The 16,716-nt window shown below is 44.0% G+C and overlaps 1 protein-coding gene across 1 annotated transcript; it reads right to left on the reverse strand.

Moving 5' to 3' along the window:
* Positions 1-3,207: 3,207 nt before the first annotated feature.
* Plet1 (placenta expressed transcript 1) lies at positions 3,208-14,569 on the reverse strand. The gene is made up of 4 exons (XM_047515808.1): positions 14,335-14,569; positions 9,804-10,005; positions 7,122-7,183; positions 3,208-4,999 (listed from the first exon to the last, which is right to left on the reverse strand). Exons 1-4 carry the CDS (start codon positions 14,516-14,518, stop codon positions 4,803-4,805), a joined length of 645 nt encoding a protein of 214 aa, XP_047371764.1. The 5' UTR covers positions 14,519-14,569; the 3' UTR covers positions 3,208-4,802.
* Positions 14,570-16,716: the final 2,147 nt, after the last annotated feature.

The raw sequence follows: 16,716 nt of genomic DNA on the forward strand, positions 1-16,716 counted from the left end.
GTTGTTATGTTTTAGCTATGATATGTCCCCCAAAAGCTCATGTGTTAGACAATGCAAGAATTTTTCAGAGGTGAAATGATTGGGTTTGAGAACCTTAGCTTAATCAGTGGATTAATTTATTGATATGGATTAGTGTGGTGGCAATTATAGGCAGGTAGTGGCTGAAGGGTTAGGTCACTGGGGGTGTGCCCTTGGGTTTCTATTTTGTCCCTGATGAACGGAGCTCTCTCTGCTTCCTCTTGCTGTGTTTAGAGCTGCTCTCCACCGCCATGCACTTCTGCCATGATGTTCTGCCTCAGCTTGGGCCCAGAGCTATAGAATCAGCTGATCATGGATTGAATTTCTGCAACTATGAGACCCAAATAAACTTTTTCTCCTCTACATTGCCCTTGTCAGGTCTTTCGGTCACAGTGATGAAAGGGCTGACTAAAACCAGTATATGCAACAAATCAGTCAAATTGTAACTGCTGTGCAAAACCTGCTTCTCCCAGGTCCCCAACAAGGTTAGAAACACATAACAATAACAGGCCTCTCAGTCTAAGGAGCCTTTTTGTCACCCATTTTTAGCATGTGTGGAGATATCATCACCCATTTTCTCAGAAATGGAAGGTAAAAATTGACAGTGGGCAAATGTAATGGAGGTTCACTTTATGCTTTGAATATAAACCTTGCTGCTCAACCACAGGTGGCTTATTTTATTTATTTTTTTAAAATATTTTTTAGTTGTGAATGGATCTTTTATTTTATTTTTTTAAGTGGTGCTGAGTACTGAACCCAGGGCCTCACATATACCAGGCAAGTGCTCTACCACTGAGTCAACTCCAGCTTATTTTAAAATTGATTTTTTTAAAAACTTTTCTTCATCCTACCCTACTCCTCCTCCCTAACAGTGGGGGAACAAGACTAACATTTCTCCCATCCTAGGCTAAGCTATCTTGTCCTTCCCTGTCCACAGTAATATACTGCCCACAGTAATGAAGAAACTCCAAATCTAGGAGCTGGAGCCCTCTCTTGAAATCATTTTCAGGGCTCTCTGAAGGACACCGAATGGACACTAAGTAATTATATCTACTGATAATTGGATCCCAGCCTTTGTCTTCCTCTTTTAAAAGCCACATGTTCCTCCTGGTGGGGAGAATTGCAGGCTTGAGACCCGAATCCACTGCATTCTTTGCTAGCAAATCAATAAAACTTCATTTTCTTTCTCAAAACCTCATTATTTGATTGGCACTGGGGTAAGGGACAGAGGAAGAAAGGGTTACAGAGCTCCTTCGGAGACCCTTCCGTTTCCTTCTTGCCTGACCAGCTGTTTCTCTTCTACCAACGTGAAGCATGCCTGCATGATCAGCTGTGTACTGCACAGTCAGCAATGCTCTTTTTAGGCATTACACAATAATATTTAGATAGTGCTTATGTTGTGCCAGTCACTGTTCTAGATGCTTTATGTATTTTAACTCATTTATCCCCACAGCAGCCTATGAAATAGCTATTTTTCTCCTAACAAAGGAAACAAGACACTCTGAAGTAATTTGTACAAGGTTCCACAGCTAATGAAAATCAAATAAAATTGAACTCAGGCAGTCTGGCTTCCAAGGTTATACATTTAACCACTTGCCCTACTGTTTTATGAAAGGATACACTTTTACTTAATTGCTAATATTTTCAATGTTTACTTAAAGTAATGAGAGAGTTGATAGTCTATATACTGTCTAAATTTCCTCCTATTCTGAATTCTTTTTCCTGCTCAGAATGGTTGGTGTAATAGTTGGGTCAGATTTGGAATTCTCTGTGGTAGGTGAAAATCTTTGAGGTAATGGCATTTAAAGACATCAATTTTCTTTCCTACTTCCTCAGAATTCCTTTGGGTGGATAGGCAATTGTTGTTTCTAACAGGAAAGTATGGTCCAGCCAGAGGGAACAAATATTGACAAAACCGTCCCTGAGGAAGCCCAGTAACTGGCAGAGACTAGTTTACTAGGCAAAGACTTAAGTTAACTGTCCTAACTATACTGAGAGAGAAAAAGGAAATCATAGACAAAAAACTAAAGGAAACCAGGAAAGTGACATCTGAGTAACAGAGTCTATTCAGGAATGGATAGAAATTATTACAAGAAACCAAGTAGACATTTTGGAGTTGAAGAGTATAATAGCCAACATAAAAAATTCACTAGAGGGATTCAACAACAGATTTGAACAGGTGAGGTTATTACATCAGGGAACTTGAAGACAGGTCAGTTGAAATTAATCCAGTTTGAAGAGCAGGAGGAAAAAAGTATGAAGAAAAATGAACAAGGTCTCAAAGCTCTGTGGGATCCATCAAGTGTACCCACATATGCATCATCGGAGTTCCAGGAGAGGAGAGAAGGATGCCAAGAGAATGCTTAAAAAATATCAAGTATAAAAACACTTCATGGTTGACAACTTGCCAAAGTTGAGGGAAGTCATGGATGTCCACGTCCAAGGAATTTTAACAAACTTCATGGGCAAACCCAGAGAAGCACACGCTGAGTAGAACAATGGCTACTATTTACTGAGTAGTGATCCCTACTCCTATTAATGCTGTTGTTGTTACACACTCACACAGTGGAGCAGAGTAAGCGTTTACTACAGGGTCAGTGCCAACTTAGGGCATTGTGGTTAAATGGGAAATCAGAGTTTTCCAAGATCTATTTTCCTACCCTTTTACCAGATCTGTGATTGATTGAGGCCACTTACATGACTTCTCTGAACTGCAGCTTTTAAAAAAATCTTTAAAAATGTAGAAAAATAATAATGTGTTTTTGTGAGGATATTACCTGTGGCATGTGGAAAATCACCCAACAGCATCAGCACACAGAAGATGTTTAACAATTGACAACTTGATGAGGGGATTTTGAGGCTGAAATCCCCTGGGGAAGGGATCTTGACCTTGTGCAAGAACCTCAAACGATATGTAGCATGTAGTAGGTGCTCAATAGATGTTGAAGCAGTTGGGGCTAGCCATTGCCTAGATAAGAAAAGTGTTGTTCATATGTACTACACTGTGGCGAAATTCTTTTTATATATTTTCTAAGGGAAGAGGGTAGAAATATTTATCAAAGCAGGAACTTTTTGGGTGTTTTTTGGATATGGGGGATTGAACTCAGGGGCACTCAACCACTAAACCACAACCCCACCCCTATTTTGTATTTTATTTAGGGATGTCCCCTGCCCGCCCCCCACAGTTGCTTAGCGCTTGCCATTGCTGAGGCTGGCTTTGAACTCTCGATTCTTCTACCTCAGCCTCCCGAGTCGATGGGATTATAGGCATGGGCCACTGCACCCAGCTCTAAGCAGGAACTTTTGTGATATAAAAACTAATATATTTCTTATGCTATTAAATATTAACGATCATGAAGTAGAAGATACATGTTGACAAATGGATATTTATGGACTCTTCCTCATTCCATAAAATTGCTCACCCTTTTGCAGGAACCGTTGTTGCTTCTCCCTCAGGTTGGCGTGACATCAACCTCAGGAGCATTATCTCTGAAGAGTTTAGGAGCACACCACTTTTCCCAGACCCAAAATTAGCAGATGGATAATCTTGAATGGGAAAATTCATTGTTTAGTTCACTCTGTGACCTCTTTGGACACTAGAAAAGAACCACAGCCAACCTGTCTCTGTGGCAGGTTACTTCTTAAGTCAATCCTTAATGAATAAGCAGACTAAGTATTTGTTCCAAATAACAGGGAGTGGTAAGGAATATCATCTGAGTTTTCCTAAGGAGGAGCGGGTAACATGGGGTCCAAACTTGTAAAAGGCACATGAATTTAGAGATCGAAAGAATGCTGGCACCCTAGAATTTACCATAATCATTAAAACTTTGTTGCTTATTTTAAGCTTATTACTGGAAATGCCCTGGGTTCTCTTTTTGGGTTTTACATTGTACTATAAATATTGTAAGTATTTTGCACATTTTTTTTTTTAGTGGAAATTACTAGTAGGAGGAAAATGACAAGTTTGTACTTGAGGAAAATAAAAACCAAGATAAATTCATCCTTAGGTTTAACCTTAAAAACATACACACACTCATTTCATTAATTTTTTAAGACCTAAATGAATAAAACTAGAATTCTCTGTATTTTAAGTTAATCATTCTCTAAAGACTTATCTTTGAATTTAACACATTCATCATTTTTATTTGGCGTAGCATTCACTTGATGTAACTTAGGAAAAAATGCCTTTATGACATAATTTTTCCTGTCGTGTTTTCCCGGCTCAGACATTGTATCTTCCTGTTCTCTTGCTCTTCAAAAGCTACTGGCGAGGATCAGATGGAAGCTGCCGGTAGCCTCAGGGCTATTTCTCCTTTTCCCTTTCCTCCGGAGTGTGGGAGTCACAGAGTGTAACCTGAGCAGGTTTGATCAGAAATCTGTGATTGTCTTAAAAAGAAGAAAGGGTTCTTTCCCCAGAAACTCCGGGGTGGGGGTGTGCAGAGGAATCCTTCGGTAATGAGCAAAAGCTCAGACTGTCTGTCAACGTGTTAAACTGAGAGGCAGAACTCCAGGTGATAGTCAGACGAGGTCTAAGTATTTACAAAAAGCATAATTTGTGTCCTGAAAGATCCAGTTGAACATCCGTGTGACCCAGGTGCTCCAGTGAGTGCCCTGGGTCTGTGGTCTGAGGCAGTGCAGTGGAGATGCACACTGGAGAAGACGGAGCCTTCGCGCGCGCGCGCGCACACACACACACACACACAAACAGTCCAGCCCGGTTCCGACTGGCATGGGACCTGAGCATGGGGGACGCCCCCAGGTGGAGCAATCGCTGCCTGTTTCCTTTAGAAGAGAAGTTTGCTGGTGAGAAAAACAAGCAGCATATGAACGGCACCTGCAATAGGGCTGCTGAGCACTCGGATGGCGAAGCTTCTGGTTGTGGCTAGGGTTGTGGTCACGGTTGTGTTCATGGTTGTGGTCATAGTTGTGGTCAGGTTGTTCCCAGAAGTCGTGAAGGTGGAGGTCCAGGGTGTGGTTATCACTAGAAGCAAAACAAAACAAACAAAAACCCTGAAGGCCTCAGAACCTGTGCTCCCCCAACCGAATTCTGGCACCAGAGTTCATGGGTCAAATTCAGTCAACACTTCTCCAGAGCCAGGTGTGTGCAGGGGAGGGGACAACTGGGGGGTAGAGTGTTAAGTAACAAACCTGATTCTCCACCCTGACGGTGTGCACAGCCCTGCAAGGTGAGGAGAGAACTACTGAACTGATACTGCTGAATTTATTGTTGGGGTGGGTAGTCTGTCCTCGAATACCTTCATGACCTTAATATTAGATTTAGCAGGGCAAATATGATCCAGAGTGGCACCTTTTATGTTCTTCTTGCTAATGTCAAGGGCTTGAGAGAACTTGATATTGTTCAAACCTGAATATTGCTGTCCCTGCTTTAAAGCTAATGGAAAGAAGCCCTGTCCAAACCCCTGGCTCTGCTTTGTGAAACTCTGGTCATTTTCACATGCAGCGATATGACCAGGCTTAGTTCTCTGAGGTTGTCTTGCAGAGAAAGCCAGGCTTGTAGTCCTGGGCGCCCGTCTGATCTTAGAAAAACTAGAACTTGGAGGGTTTGAGTGGACCACAGAGGGAACGACAGGACGGGAAAGAAGGGCAATGTCCAGTGACTTACCCAGGTGGGTGGTCTTCCACCTGCCTGGAGGGAGCCTTCCAGTTTGGCAGCATTGACATATCTCATTTAACATTTCCCCAGGACACATATTCTCTGGCATTCCATGGAGCCAAAGAGTTGGAACATAACCACTTTGTTTTTCTTTTTTTAACTGGATTTTTATTAACGTAAAGCTAAGGGGGCCTAATTAGAAACAAACTTCCCCTCCCCTTCTTAGTATTTACACAAGTATTCATCTCAAAAATGTCCTCGAGGAAGAAAATAACACCCCAGTTCTCTCACAGAGGGAAAGCCACCGAGGAAACAGTGAAGACTTTCATATAATAGTTTCATTAGGCATAATCGCTTTAAAATTTGTTGTTGGAAATAATTATTCCCTTTGAGCACATCTTGCAATGCATGACTGGCAGGAAAATAGGCAGCGTGCTGGATGTCTTTCAGTGCTCGGGCTCATGAGGAAGTCCTGTTATTTGGACCCTGAGAAAGACGTGGTTCTCATTCCTGGGCGAATCTTATATTTAAACACTTCATCAGAAAAGATTATCATTTTTGGTTTTAATGTAAGTATGAGAAAAGTAGAAAAAAGTATAAGACCTTATTTTGCTACAGATTTTCTGTGTGGTCCTAGGCCAATTGCATATCTTTTCTGAACCTCCTTTCTTGAGTTTAACTCCCCACAGGGAGGCAAAAGAAAAGGAAGGGGACAGAGAAGGGAGAAGATGGGTGAGGAACCTCAGGAAGGGTGAGGTTGGGAGCTACAGCCTGTGAAAAACCAATGGTAATGGGAACTCATGAAAGTATTATTATCATCAGTAGTAGTAGCAGGATTTTGGTACTGGTGATCAAACCCAGGGCACTTTGCCACTGAGCTACATCCCCAGTCCTTTTAATTTTTATTTTGAGAGGGGGGGTCTTGATAAATTAATGAGAATCTCCCTAAATTGCTGGCCTCCAACTTGCTTCAGCCTCCTGAGTCACTAGGATTACAGACGTGTACCCCTGCATCCAGAGAAATTATTGATCTCTCTATGATATCGACATTTTGTTTGTTATCACTCTCCACCTCCATCCTCACCCCCATTTTCCATTCTTTGGTTCACGCTTATTTTACCCAATGAAGGCTCTGTGTGTGGGGAGATTCTTTGTGAAAATGGAAGAGGATGTTGATTTTCATATCGATGTCTATGTGATATTGAATAGGAACAGCTCCTAAGGAAACAGGAGTTTGGAGCCACAGGTGACCAGGAGACTATAAGACCCTTGGGAATTTACAGAAATCTTGGAGAGAGTTTTGTTTTCCACAGGGTATGGGATAAGAGTTTGGGCAAATCTTATAGAGGTTCCAGGTACTGGGAAACTGGACTGATACCTGGGTAATACGTGATAAGAAGTACCCTTTTTTCTGGAGTCCTCATAAAGTAATTTTCCTGGACAATTGAGTGTATTGCTAAAAATGCAAATGAGTCTCAGAGGAACTCACCTTTTCCCCCCAGTTTCAGAGAAGAAAATGTAGCTGTGTTGTTGAGATCGACATTGAAGACTCTGTGGAGGGTAAATCAGTGAGACAGATGGTGAGGCCCTCAGCTGCAGGATACACAAGTTCAGTTCCCATCTCTGCCTTTCCTGAGCACCCACCCTCTTAATCTCTTTTGTGCTTACTTCCTCCATGACACAATTAGCAGATCATTCAATATTGGTCTGCTCTATGTTGTCTTGACTAACATCCTTCAAGGTCTTACTTCCAGACAGCCTCTCCCATCCCCTATCCCTACCAGTTTCACCACCCTGAACAACTCACACACTGGTACACACCTCCAGTCTCTGTTCAAGACAGTCTCTCTGTCTTTAACGCCTGGTCACATGTCTCTTGGCTGCACCTGTCCATAGACTCAATGGTAACCTTTTCTATGAAGTCCTTTCTCCCTGTCACTAACCCAGACAGATCTCCATCAGGGGAGCTTGGACCTTCTACTGCATAGAATTACTAGGAGCTTCTCCTATTGGAATATCAACTTCCTGAGGGCAGGTTCTGTTGTCAACAATGCTTGACACATGGTGGGTACTTAATGTTTGTGAAATGACCAATACAGCTTGGTCTCCTGTTGTTATATCAGTGGGGTCCTTATCATATCAGCCCCTTGTTTATAATTCAGCAAAGAATTAATGAAAGGACTTTACATGCCAATCACTGTGCTTAGTGCTGAAGGGACAGTGGTGAAGAACACGGGACACACTTCTTACCCTGGTGGCATTTACAGTGTCTTTGGAGACACAGGTTTTAAGTGAATGAATCAACTAACCAGTTAAGTGATGGATCACAGTTGGGATTTGTGTTCTGATGAAGTGGAGGAATTATGAGAGGGTATGGCAGAGAGTCTCCTTGGTCTGGGAGTGCAGGGGATGCTGAGGAAGAGATGTCTGGACTTTGTCTCCCCGACCTCACAGTGACATCTCACGGGCCAGGACCTTTTCACATTCTCTTTCTGTCCTACTCAGTTCAATGCCCACACAGTGGAGTCACCTACGTCCTGTCTTCCTTTCCCCTGAGTCAGTCTTGCCAATCAAGGCCACGAGTGCAGCGTGCACGTGCACCCGAGGCTGGCCTGTCTTAGTGGGTGTGTGAGTTAGGAGGGTTCTGGAGACCACGCTGTCAGCGAGACTGTGCTGTTTCTCTTGTGGATTGTCACTTTGTCCTCTTTTTGCTGTTGCATGGGGTGTGGAGGCTTTAATGAGGTGAGATGGAAGGAATGTTCTTATCCTAATTAGCCTTAGCTGGCTTCTAAGCAACTGCTGTCATTGTCAGCCTGAATGGTAGCAGCTCTCTTTGGCTTCTACTCCTGGACGTTACCTTGTGGGTATTGTAGTCCCTCCTTTGAAACCAATTAAGTCAGACCAGGCCCAGAGCATGACTGGAGAGAGCAAAAAGGTCCTGACAGCCTCATCAGGGTTGCCAGCTGCCACAGAGACCGGGCTGTTCACAGTGGACACAGCCTAATAGTCAGGCCTGCCCTTTCAGTACAGAACGACAGTCTGAAAATGCAAACACTTCCCAACACTTGGTTCCTAAAGTAAAGCTAATATCAAATCCCTAGCTAGGAGGAAGGTTTGTTGTTCAAGTGCAATGCCAGCTGTAAGTAGCCTCACCTCAGATCTGATTGTATCCATTTTCTGTGACAGTAGGAAAACAGTTTCATTATGCAATCATCACCTTTCTGTGTTAGTAAGCCATTTCTGAAATGAATCTATTTTAAATAGGGATTCTCTAGTTTCCATATAGAGAATCTGAAAGAAAAATGGTGCCTTAGTTTTCTCTGTTTAACATAACTGGTGTGGTGTGATGTGGTGGTGGTGGTGGTGTGTGTGTGTGGTGTGTGTGTGGTGTGTGGTGTGTGTGTGTGTGGTGTGTGTGGGTGTGTGTGTGTGTGTGTGTGGTGTGGTGTGTGTGTGTGTGGTGTGTGGTGTGTGTGTGTGTGTGTGTGGTGTGTGTGTGTGGTGTGTGTATGTGGTGTGTGTGTGTGGTGTGTGTGGTGTGTGTGGTATGTGTGTGTGTGTGTATGTGTGGTGTGTGTGTGTGGTGTGTGGTGTGTGTGTGTGTGGTGTGTATGTGTATGGTGTGTGTGTGTGGTGTGTGTGTGTGTGTGTGTGGGTGTGTGTGTGATGTGTGTATGGTGTGTGTGTGTGTGTGTGGTGTGTGTGTGGTGTGGGTGTGTGGTGTGTGTGGTGTGTGTGTGTGGTGTGTGTGTGTGGTGTGTGTATGTGGTGTGTGTGTGTGGTGTGTGTGGTGTGTGTGGTATGTGTGTGTGTGTGGATGTGTGGTGTGTGTGTGGTGTGTGGTGTGTGTGTGTGGTGTGTATGTGTATGGTGTGTGTGTGTGGTGTGTGTGGGTGTGTGTGTGGGGGTGTGTGTGTGGTGTGTGTGTGGTGTGGGTGTGTGGTGTGTGTGGTGTGTGTGTGTGTGTGCGTGTGTGCGTGTGTGTGTGTGTGTACGCATGCGTGCTCGCACAGGTGAAAGGCATGGCAGAGAACGCTGAGCAGAAAAGTGCCACTGCTGGGTTCTCGGCATGGCATCCAGACCGTGATTTCGATCCTCTGGGTCAATGTGAAACCTCATCAACCCAAAATAAAAGGGTAAAAGCCCAAAGCAAAGTGAGACAAGTACTTACTGCAGCTCGACCTCAGTTAAGTCCTCAGAATTAGAAACTATCCAGTTTGCCTTGAAGAGTGTGCGCTTGAAGCGAGTCACGTGATACAGGGCGCTGCTGTTGCAGTCCTCATCCGCGTCCTGCCAGAGGCCCACTGAGCGGTTGTTCTTGTCCACGGCCCGCAGCACCACGGCGCTGTCCTTGTCATTCACAGGAACCCACACTAGGAGGAAAGGGTGAGAAAGCCATCAACCACCTGCACAGTGTGGGCGGGGGCACCGGCACTGAATCAAAATAAGCATGAGGAAAGACGGTTGTAAAGAATGGGTACATAGAGCACGGTGCTGTTTTCGAAAAAGAAGGCGAAGAATGTCTGGAGGGAAATACACTGAGATATTAACTTTAGTGACTTCTTGGTTTTGAGATTATAGATGATTTTAATTTTCTTCCTAGTGCTTTTGTGTGTGTGTGTTTTCCAAATTTTCTACAGTGAAAGGTGATTGACAGACCTGTCGTCTGGCCTAGGTTTGCTGCAGAGGGATGAGATTCCAGGAATGAATCTCCAAACCTTTCTGAGCTGGGCTGGCTTGGCCCTCCTCCAGGGGAGTGAGGACAGTTGATGGATGTGAAAGTGTCAGGTGGGCTCTTGGGACTTGCTCCATGAATATAATACTGTTGCTAAGTAAAACTATAGTACATCCCAGGAGTGCTGATACTCTTGGCCTCTGATATTGAAGGTATGAGAAGGGGGGATTCTGAGTCAACAGGGACCTAAACTAAATGCCTGTCAATTAACACCTTAGGTTTATTCTTTGCTCCCATAAGCCTCCCCAGCTGACCCAGCCTGGCATGTAGTTACAGGGGACGTGGCTGATACTTGTGAATTTCAGCATTCTGATATGTATTGGGGAGAAAATTTGAGGAGAATATTTCAATCTCTCCATTTCCTCCCTTAGAATATCACTCATGAATAAATTCTCAGTATTAGGCTGATGTTCTCTCCAGGGATCTCTCACCATCCAAAAGGCCTTCAAAGACTTCATCACAGAGCAAAGAAAGTGGATCATGTAGTTCCAATAGTCCTGAACTGAATTCTAGCTCTAAAACTCAGCAGCAGGCTGTGTCATCTCCGAGCCTTGGTTTCCTTAGTGTTCATCCACTCCACACTCATTTCTTGAATGCCCACTTTATAGCTGTTCTGGGTTTGGGGACGAGGACATTACCCCTCATTATCTGGGATCATGATACCTATCTAGAGAGGTTCCTGGAATGATTAAAGAGAAGAATGTAAAAACTAACACATGGTGGATGTTGAGTAAATTGCTATTGTTATTATTTTTAGCACACTATATTTCTTTTGGCTAGTTGTTTGCTTTGTCAATCAAAATCAGCTGATCCAATCCCACAGGCCCTGACTTGCTCAGGGAGCTGTAACATTTGTCCCACATCTGTACATCATGGCGGAAGGTAACGCATGATGGTGTCATGCAGATAGTCATCTACTCTGTTCTCTAAGGACGTGTTCTTGCCTGTTCTTTCTACTTCCCCCTTTCACTCTGGATCAAGCCTGCTTTTCTCCCCTCCTAGGCGCCTGTATTCTCTGGATTTCTGGCCTCAGGCTCTTCTCCCTCAGGCTGCCTTACAACACCGTGGCCAGATCAGACTTTCTCCCACAATCGTGCATCAGGACACACACCTGTCCAAACTCTTCCAAATATTCCTCCTTCTAGAGCATCGAAACATTCCTGCTTTTATATTTCTGCTTCTGTCTTGTCAATAATAATACCCAGCACGTGGTTTCCAGGACCCTAAGAACCTAGTTTCACTCTGCTCTTTGCATTCTGCTCTAGGAATAATTGGTCTCCCCCTGTTCTGCAAATGCACCTGGCCCACACCTGGCCCATACCTGGCCCTACCTGGCCCTGGCCTTCATTCATGTCTGGCTGCTGTCTGGAATGCTTTCCTTCTTCCAATCTCCACTTCCACTCCAACATCCTGCTCATGTCCCTTCTCTGGACCAAGTTAGCCCACTTTTCCTCTCACACCTGAAACATTTACATCTTTTACTGTACAGTTGAGTGCTAAAATGTATTTGGTGGTTTCAGCTGTGTCAGTATCTGGTCATCCCAGTTCTGGGCACCTGAAGGGCAATAAATAACTGCTTGTTGATTGATTTTAAAAGTGGTACTTCTGTAATCCCAGCCGCTTGGGAGGCTGAGGTAGGATGATCACGAGTTAAAGCCATCCTCAGCAATGGCGAGGCGCTCAGCAACTCAGGAGACCCTGTCTCTAAATAAAATACAAAATAGGGCTGGGGTGTGGCTCAGTGGTTGAGTGCCCCTGAGTTCAAACCCTGGTACCCCCTAACCAAAAAAAAAAAAGTCACACATCTGATGTGGTACTTTAAACTGAAAATTCAGAAAGAAAGTTCAGCAAATCATCTTCCTCTTGCCCAAAGAAGGAAAAAGAGGAAGGTGCTGACCCAACACAGGCTTAGTGTAAATGCCACTGTTTTAAGGTTTCTCTCCCTAATATCAAAACAGGGTCAGGGAACCTGCTCTAAGATATTGCCTGCACTGTGGTTGTCTCTTGGGATCTGCCAAGTCACTTATACTAATCTCTTACTAATTTATACTAATGTCTTACTAATGTTGACGCAATGCTCAAATGTAAAAGAATTTTGAAACCAAAATCAGGAAAGGTGGTTGGCCTGGGTGGGCATTTCCTCAAAGTCCCTGGAAGCCCTGAGTCCTGGCAGTGATGCTCCACGAGGCAGCCTTGGCGCCTGCTGTGTAGTTGTTGGTGTGGAATCTGACTCTGCTCATCCCTGTGGGAAGAGGATTTGGATCTTCAACTTCAAGTATTCCCACCATGAGTGAGATCACCCCAGAGACCTTACATTTCCCTTCTGGGTGGAATCTGATAACGTGCATCAATGGGAAAGCATTCACAGAACCTTCTCTCTTTCCCTGCTTCTGTGGGCACCTCTGTAAACACTGTGGTTGCCATTTCACCCCAGTGGATCACCGTGACTTCCGTTTCCTGTCACCCTCCTTTCAGACGTCTGCCCTGTCTCTACAGGGTCTTCACGTGATAGGCTTCTCGTTTACCCATTTCACTAACGAAATCTTCACCCCATGAGGCGTCATCTGACATTGGGGCCCTGCCAGCCCTCCTGCTGCAAGGCCCCTGAATCCCCAGGTCGTGCACACACTTACTGGGTCTCATTGTGAATTGTCTTACCCTCCCTGCCGTGCTAGACCGGGATCCACTGCCCGAGGGGGTGGGACCTAGTTAGCCCCGTCACAACTGAAGCACTTAGTGGCAGTGTCCAGGAGAAAGTGGAAAGGAAAGACAAGCCAGGCTGAGTCTGTGAAGGCAGAAGTCATGCCATGCTGATGAGGTCAAGAATCTGGAGACCGTGAGCATGGCTGTCCCCCTGGCGTTCTCTGCAAAATGTGGTTAGACTTTTAAGAGAGGCAGGATAGCGCAGGGGTAAGAAGGCTGGCTCTGAAGCTGGACACATCTTGTTAGTTAGGTTTGAATAGTAGCTCTGTTACATTCTGGTGACCTTGGGGAAACTTTTAACTTCTCTGTGCCTCTATTCTCATCTGTAAAATGGGACAATAATACCCCTTAGAACAGTACCCAGCATGTAGTAAAGAGAGTTGGCTCTCATTTCTGTAACTGAGAGACATGCGATCAGGGCAGGGTCTCTGAAGGGAGAGTGCTGGGTTCATATGTCAGCTCATGGTCCAGTCGCCCTGTGCCCTGAGGAAGTCACTTAGCATCTGTGCTTCAGATAATGGGACCTACTCAGTAGGTCATCTGAGGACTAATAATTCTTACATATAAAGCACCATGTCAAATATTGTTGCTGCTGTCATCAAACTAATTAGAACACACATCCTTTATTTTATTTTATTTTTTTGTGGTACTGGGGATTGAACCCAGGGCAGAAAACATGTTCCTTGACTTGTGAGTTTGACTGATTCCCAAAGGGGAATTTATAAAAAATTTCTAGATACTTCTAAGAAAAACATGGGATTAAGAATGAAAAGACCAAGTTCAAGAGCTGGTTCTGCCTCTGGCTAGCACTGAGACCCTGAACACAGCATTTAACTTCTCTCAGCTCCAGGTTCCTCACATATCAAGTGGGATGGTGATGTTTTCCCCGTCTATCTAGTTCATAAGAATTTTTTACCCATAGGTTAAGTGCAAATAAGGCCTCCTGGAATTGTACTACATACTGTGATGCAGTTATGTCCCTTAAAATGATAAAAATGCCCATTTTATTTGTCAGAGGATTCGTGCCAGCTGTGCTTTTGCTGGGCTTAGTTAACCTGGGCTTTGGACTTCATGCCTCTAGGTCTAGGGAACTGCAGAAATAGTCCCCTTGGTCCACTTTCTCACATAGTTTTGTTCTTTCTCTTTCTTCCCCTCACTCCCCATCCGATTTAAAAGCACATGTTTTGCATAACTGAGAGCAGGGTGTGTTCTGAACTTGTGGCTTAGAGAACAAGGGACAGCAGAAAAAGTGGCTTTTACTCACCTGTGTAGACAGTGATGTTCTCTAAGACGTCTGAGCTCACCTTGAGGCTGGAGTCGTTGGCGGTGAAGACCTTGTCAAAGACCATGCAGTTGTCTCTGTAACGTATAGAGCTGGCAGAAGAGAAGTGCAGGGCGCAGCACAGAGACAGCCCCAGGGGTAGCCACAGGGATAGGGGGACTGCCATGGCCCTGTTCTGTTTGGAAGTGGCGGAGTCTGACTCTGGTAAGGCTGAGGACTGACGCCTGCCTGTTTATAAGCTCCAGGGCTGAGCTTCTGCATGAGGTCAGACATGCAAATCTTTGTCCCACCCCTCCTGGAAGTACACTTGCCTGATGGAATTTGGCTCAAGACATCACCAGCAATGATGAATCACCAGTTGCTCCTCACCTGTCACCAATGATCCTTTACCTACTCCAGTTTTGCTCAAGAAGGGAAATGTTGGGCTTGTGGTTTTATTCTGCATCTCACTCATCTCAGCATCTGCTTCTGGAGGAAAGCTGTCGAGAAGTGTTAAAGCACCAGCAGGGTGAAATTCACTCCAGTGATTGCCACATACGAGGTCTCTTTAGAAGCTCTGCTCTTTCTCCTGGAGGGAACCCGGGGACGGGAGCTCTCTTTGTTGAAATATTACACACCCTTTCCCAATCCTCCTTAATCGAAATGTCTCCAATCCGTAGTTCATTTCATGACTGGCATAGAGACAGAAAGACTCAATATGGATTTTTATTTATTTCTTTGGAAAGAAACAGCTTAGGTCCACTTCGCTTCTGACACTTTTGTTCGTAGTGCCATAACATAAGGAAACTACTAAAAAAACACAATATAGGTTTTTTTTTTTCACACCTCCCCTCTGAATTTTATAATTTATTCACTGAAGAAGGAAAGAGGAAAGAAATGTGCTACTTTGTGAGTAGAAACAATGCAAAAAAAAAAAAAAAAAAAAAAAAAAAAAACCCAAAATGTAGGATTGAATCAAGGTAATACTTCGAGTGTTCCGCCAGGAGAAGAATGTAGAGCGGTGAAGTGAGGAACTCTGAAAAATCCGCTCCTCCATAAAACCATGAGAACACCGGCAAAAAGGGCCCAGATCAACTTTTTGAGAACCCTAGACATTAACCAAAGGCTTGCAGCAATCTACAGACGTTCATTTGAGAAGAGTAAGTACTGTGGCATTTTAACCTGCCTGGCCCCATTCCCTTGCCCCACCTCCATGGCGGCCTTGGAAGCAGACAGCCTTACACCTGTGGCAGCCGTAAAGACCAGCAAAACAGTAGCCAACGGAAGGGACAGCATGGGTTTGGACCTTTCCAAAAACCCTCATCATAGAGAACTGCCACTGTGTACCACTATTTGGAAGTTGCTTTATAAAGCTTGATTCCGAGTTTGTCTTTATTTCACCCAACTTAGAACTTTCTCTGTGTGAACAACCTTATCACTATGATTTTTGTAAAAAACAACAACAATATGATTATGTCAAAATGAACCCAAATATTATGCATAACTTATAATATACTAATAAAAACGTGAAAGAAATCAGCAGGAATTTGTGAACATTTGCCACTTCCCGAGGCAATGATTCCATTTGGGACTAACAATAGACTGAGCAAAAATCAGAAGAAAAGACAAAGCATGAAATGTCCACAGTGGGCTTTGAAAAGCTCAAACGAATTCTTGGGGATCTAGAAGGCCAGGTGTCTGTGTGGGTCCATGAACATGCCCAGGAAATACCCAAGAAATATCTCTCCCATTTGGCTGAACTTGAAGCTCTGAAAGGCAGGAAGGGAAGGTTAAAGCAGAGTTGTAAACTACCCACCTGACCAGGTGCCTACCTGGCCTTAAGGCATGCCCTAAAATAAACAGAAGAACTTAGCAAAGATGGTGGTGGGACAACTGGATCACCATCTGCAAAAGAGTGAAGGTGGAGCCCTGCCTTATGCTGTTGAAAGTTAATTCCAGATGGATCAAGGAACTAAATGTGAAACTATGAAACTCGTAGAGAAAACCGTAGGTATGAATCATTGTGACCTTGGTTTAGGCAGCCGTTTATTAGGTATAATGCCTAAAGCAAAAATAAGCAAAGAAAAAAATAGGTAAATTGAACTTTATCAAAACTAAAAGGCTTTGTTCTTCAGAGGGTACTATGAGAAGAGTGAAAAGAAAACTTAAATCATGGGAGACAATATTTGCAAATCATATATCTGATAAGGGCCTACTATCCAGAATATATAAAGAACATTTGTAACTCAGTGGAAGAAGACATGTAATCTAATGAAATGGCAAAGGATTTAAATACTTTCTCCAAAGAGAAATACAAATGCTCAAGCTGGGTGCGGTGGTGATCCTAGAATTCCAGCTGCTTGGGAGACTGAGGCAAGACCAGAA

Source organism: Sciurus carolinensis, chromosome 11 (genome assembly GCF_902686445.1).
Source record: "Sciurus carolinensis chromosome 11, mSciCar1.2, whole genome shotgun sequence".
Lineage (NCBI taxonomy): Eukaryota > Metazoa > Chordata > Mammalia > Rodentia > Sciuridae > Sciurus > Sciurus carolinensis.

What these genes read in the sequence shown, in the direction of transcription:
- Plet1 (XM_047515808.1), bottom strand. Translation starts at nt 14,518, where the DNA reads ATGGCAGTCCCCCTATCCCTGTGGCTACCCCTGGGGCTGTCTCTGTGC. An exon ending in TTAACTGAGGTCGAGCTGCA is followed by an intron (nt 7,184 to 9,803) that starts GTAAGTACTTGT and finishes TACCCTCCACAG; the next exon opens with AGTCTTCAATGTCGATCTCA. An exon ending in TCTGAAACTGGGGGGAAAAG is followed by an intron (nt 5,000 to 7,121) that starts GTGAGTTCCTCT and finishes TTTTGCTTCTAG; the next exon opens with TGATAACCACACCCTGGACC.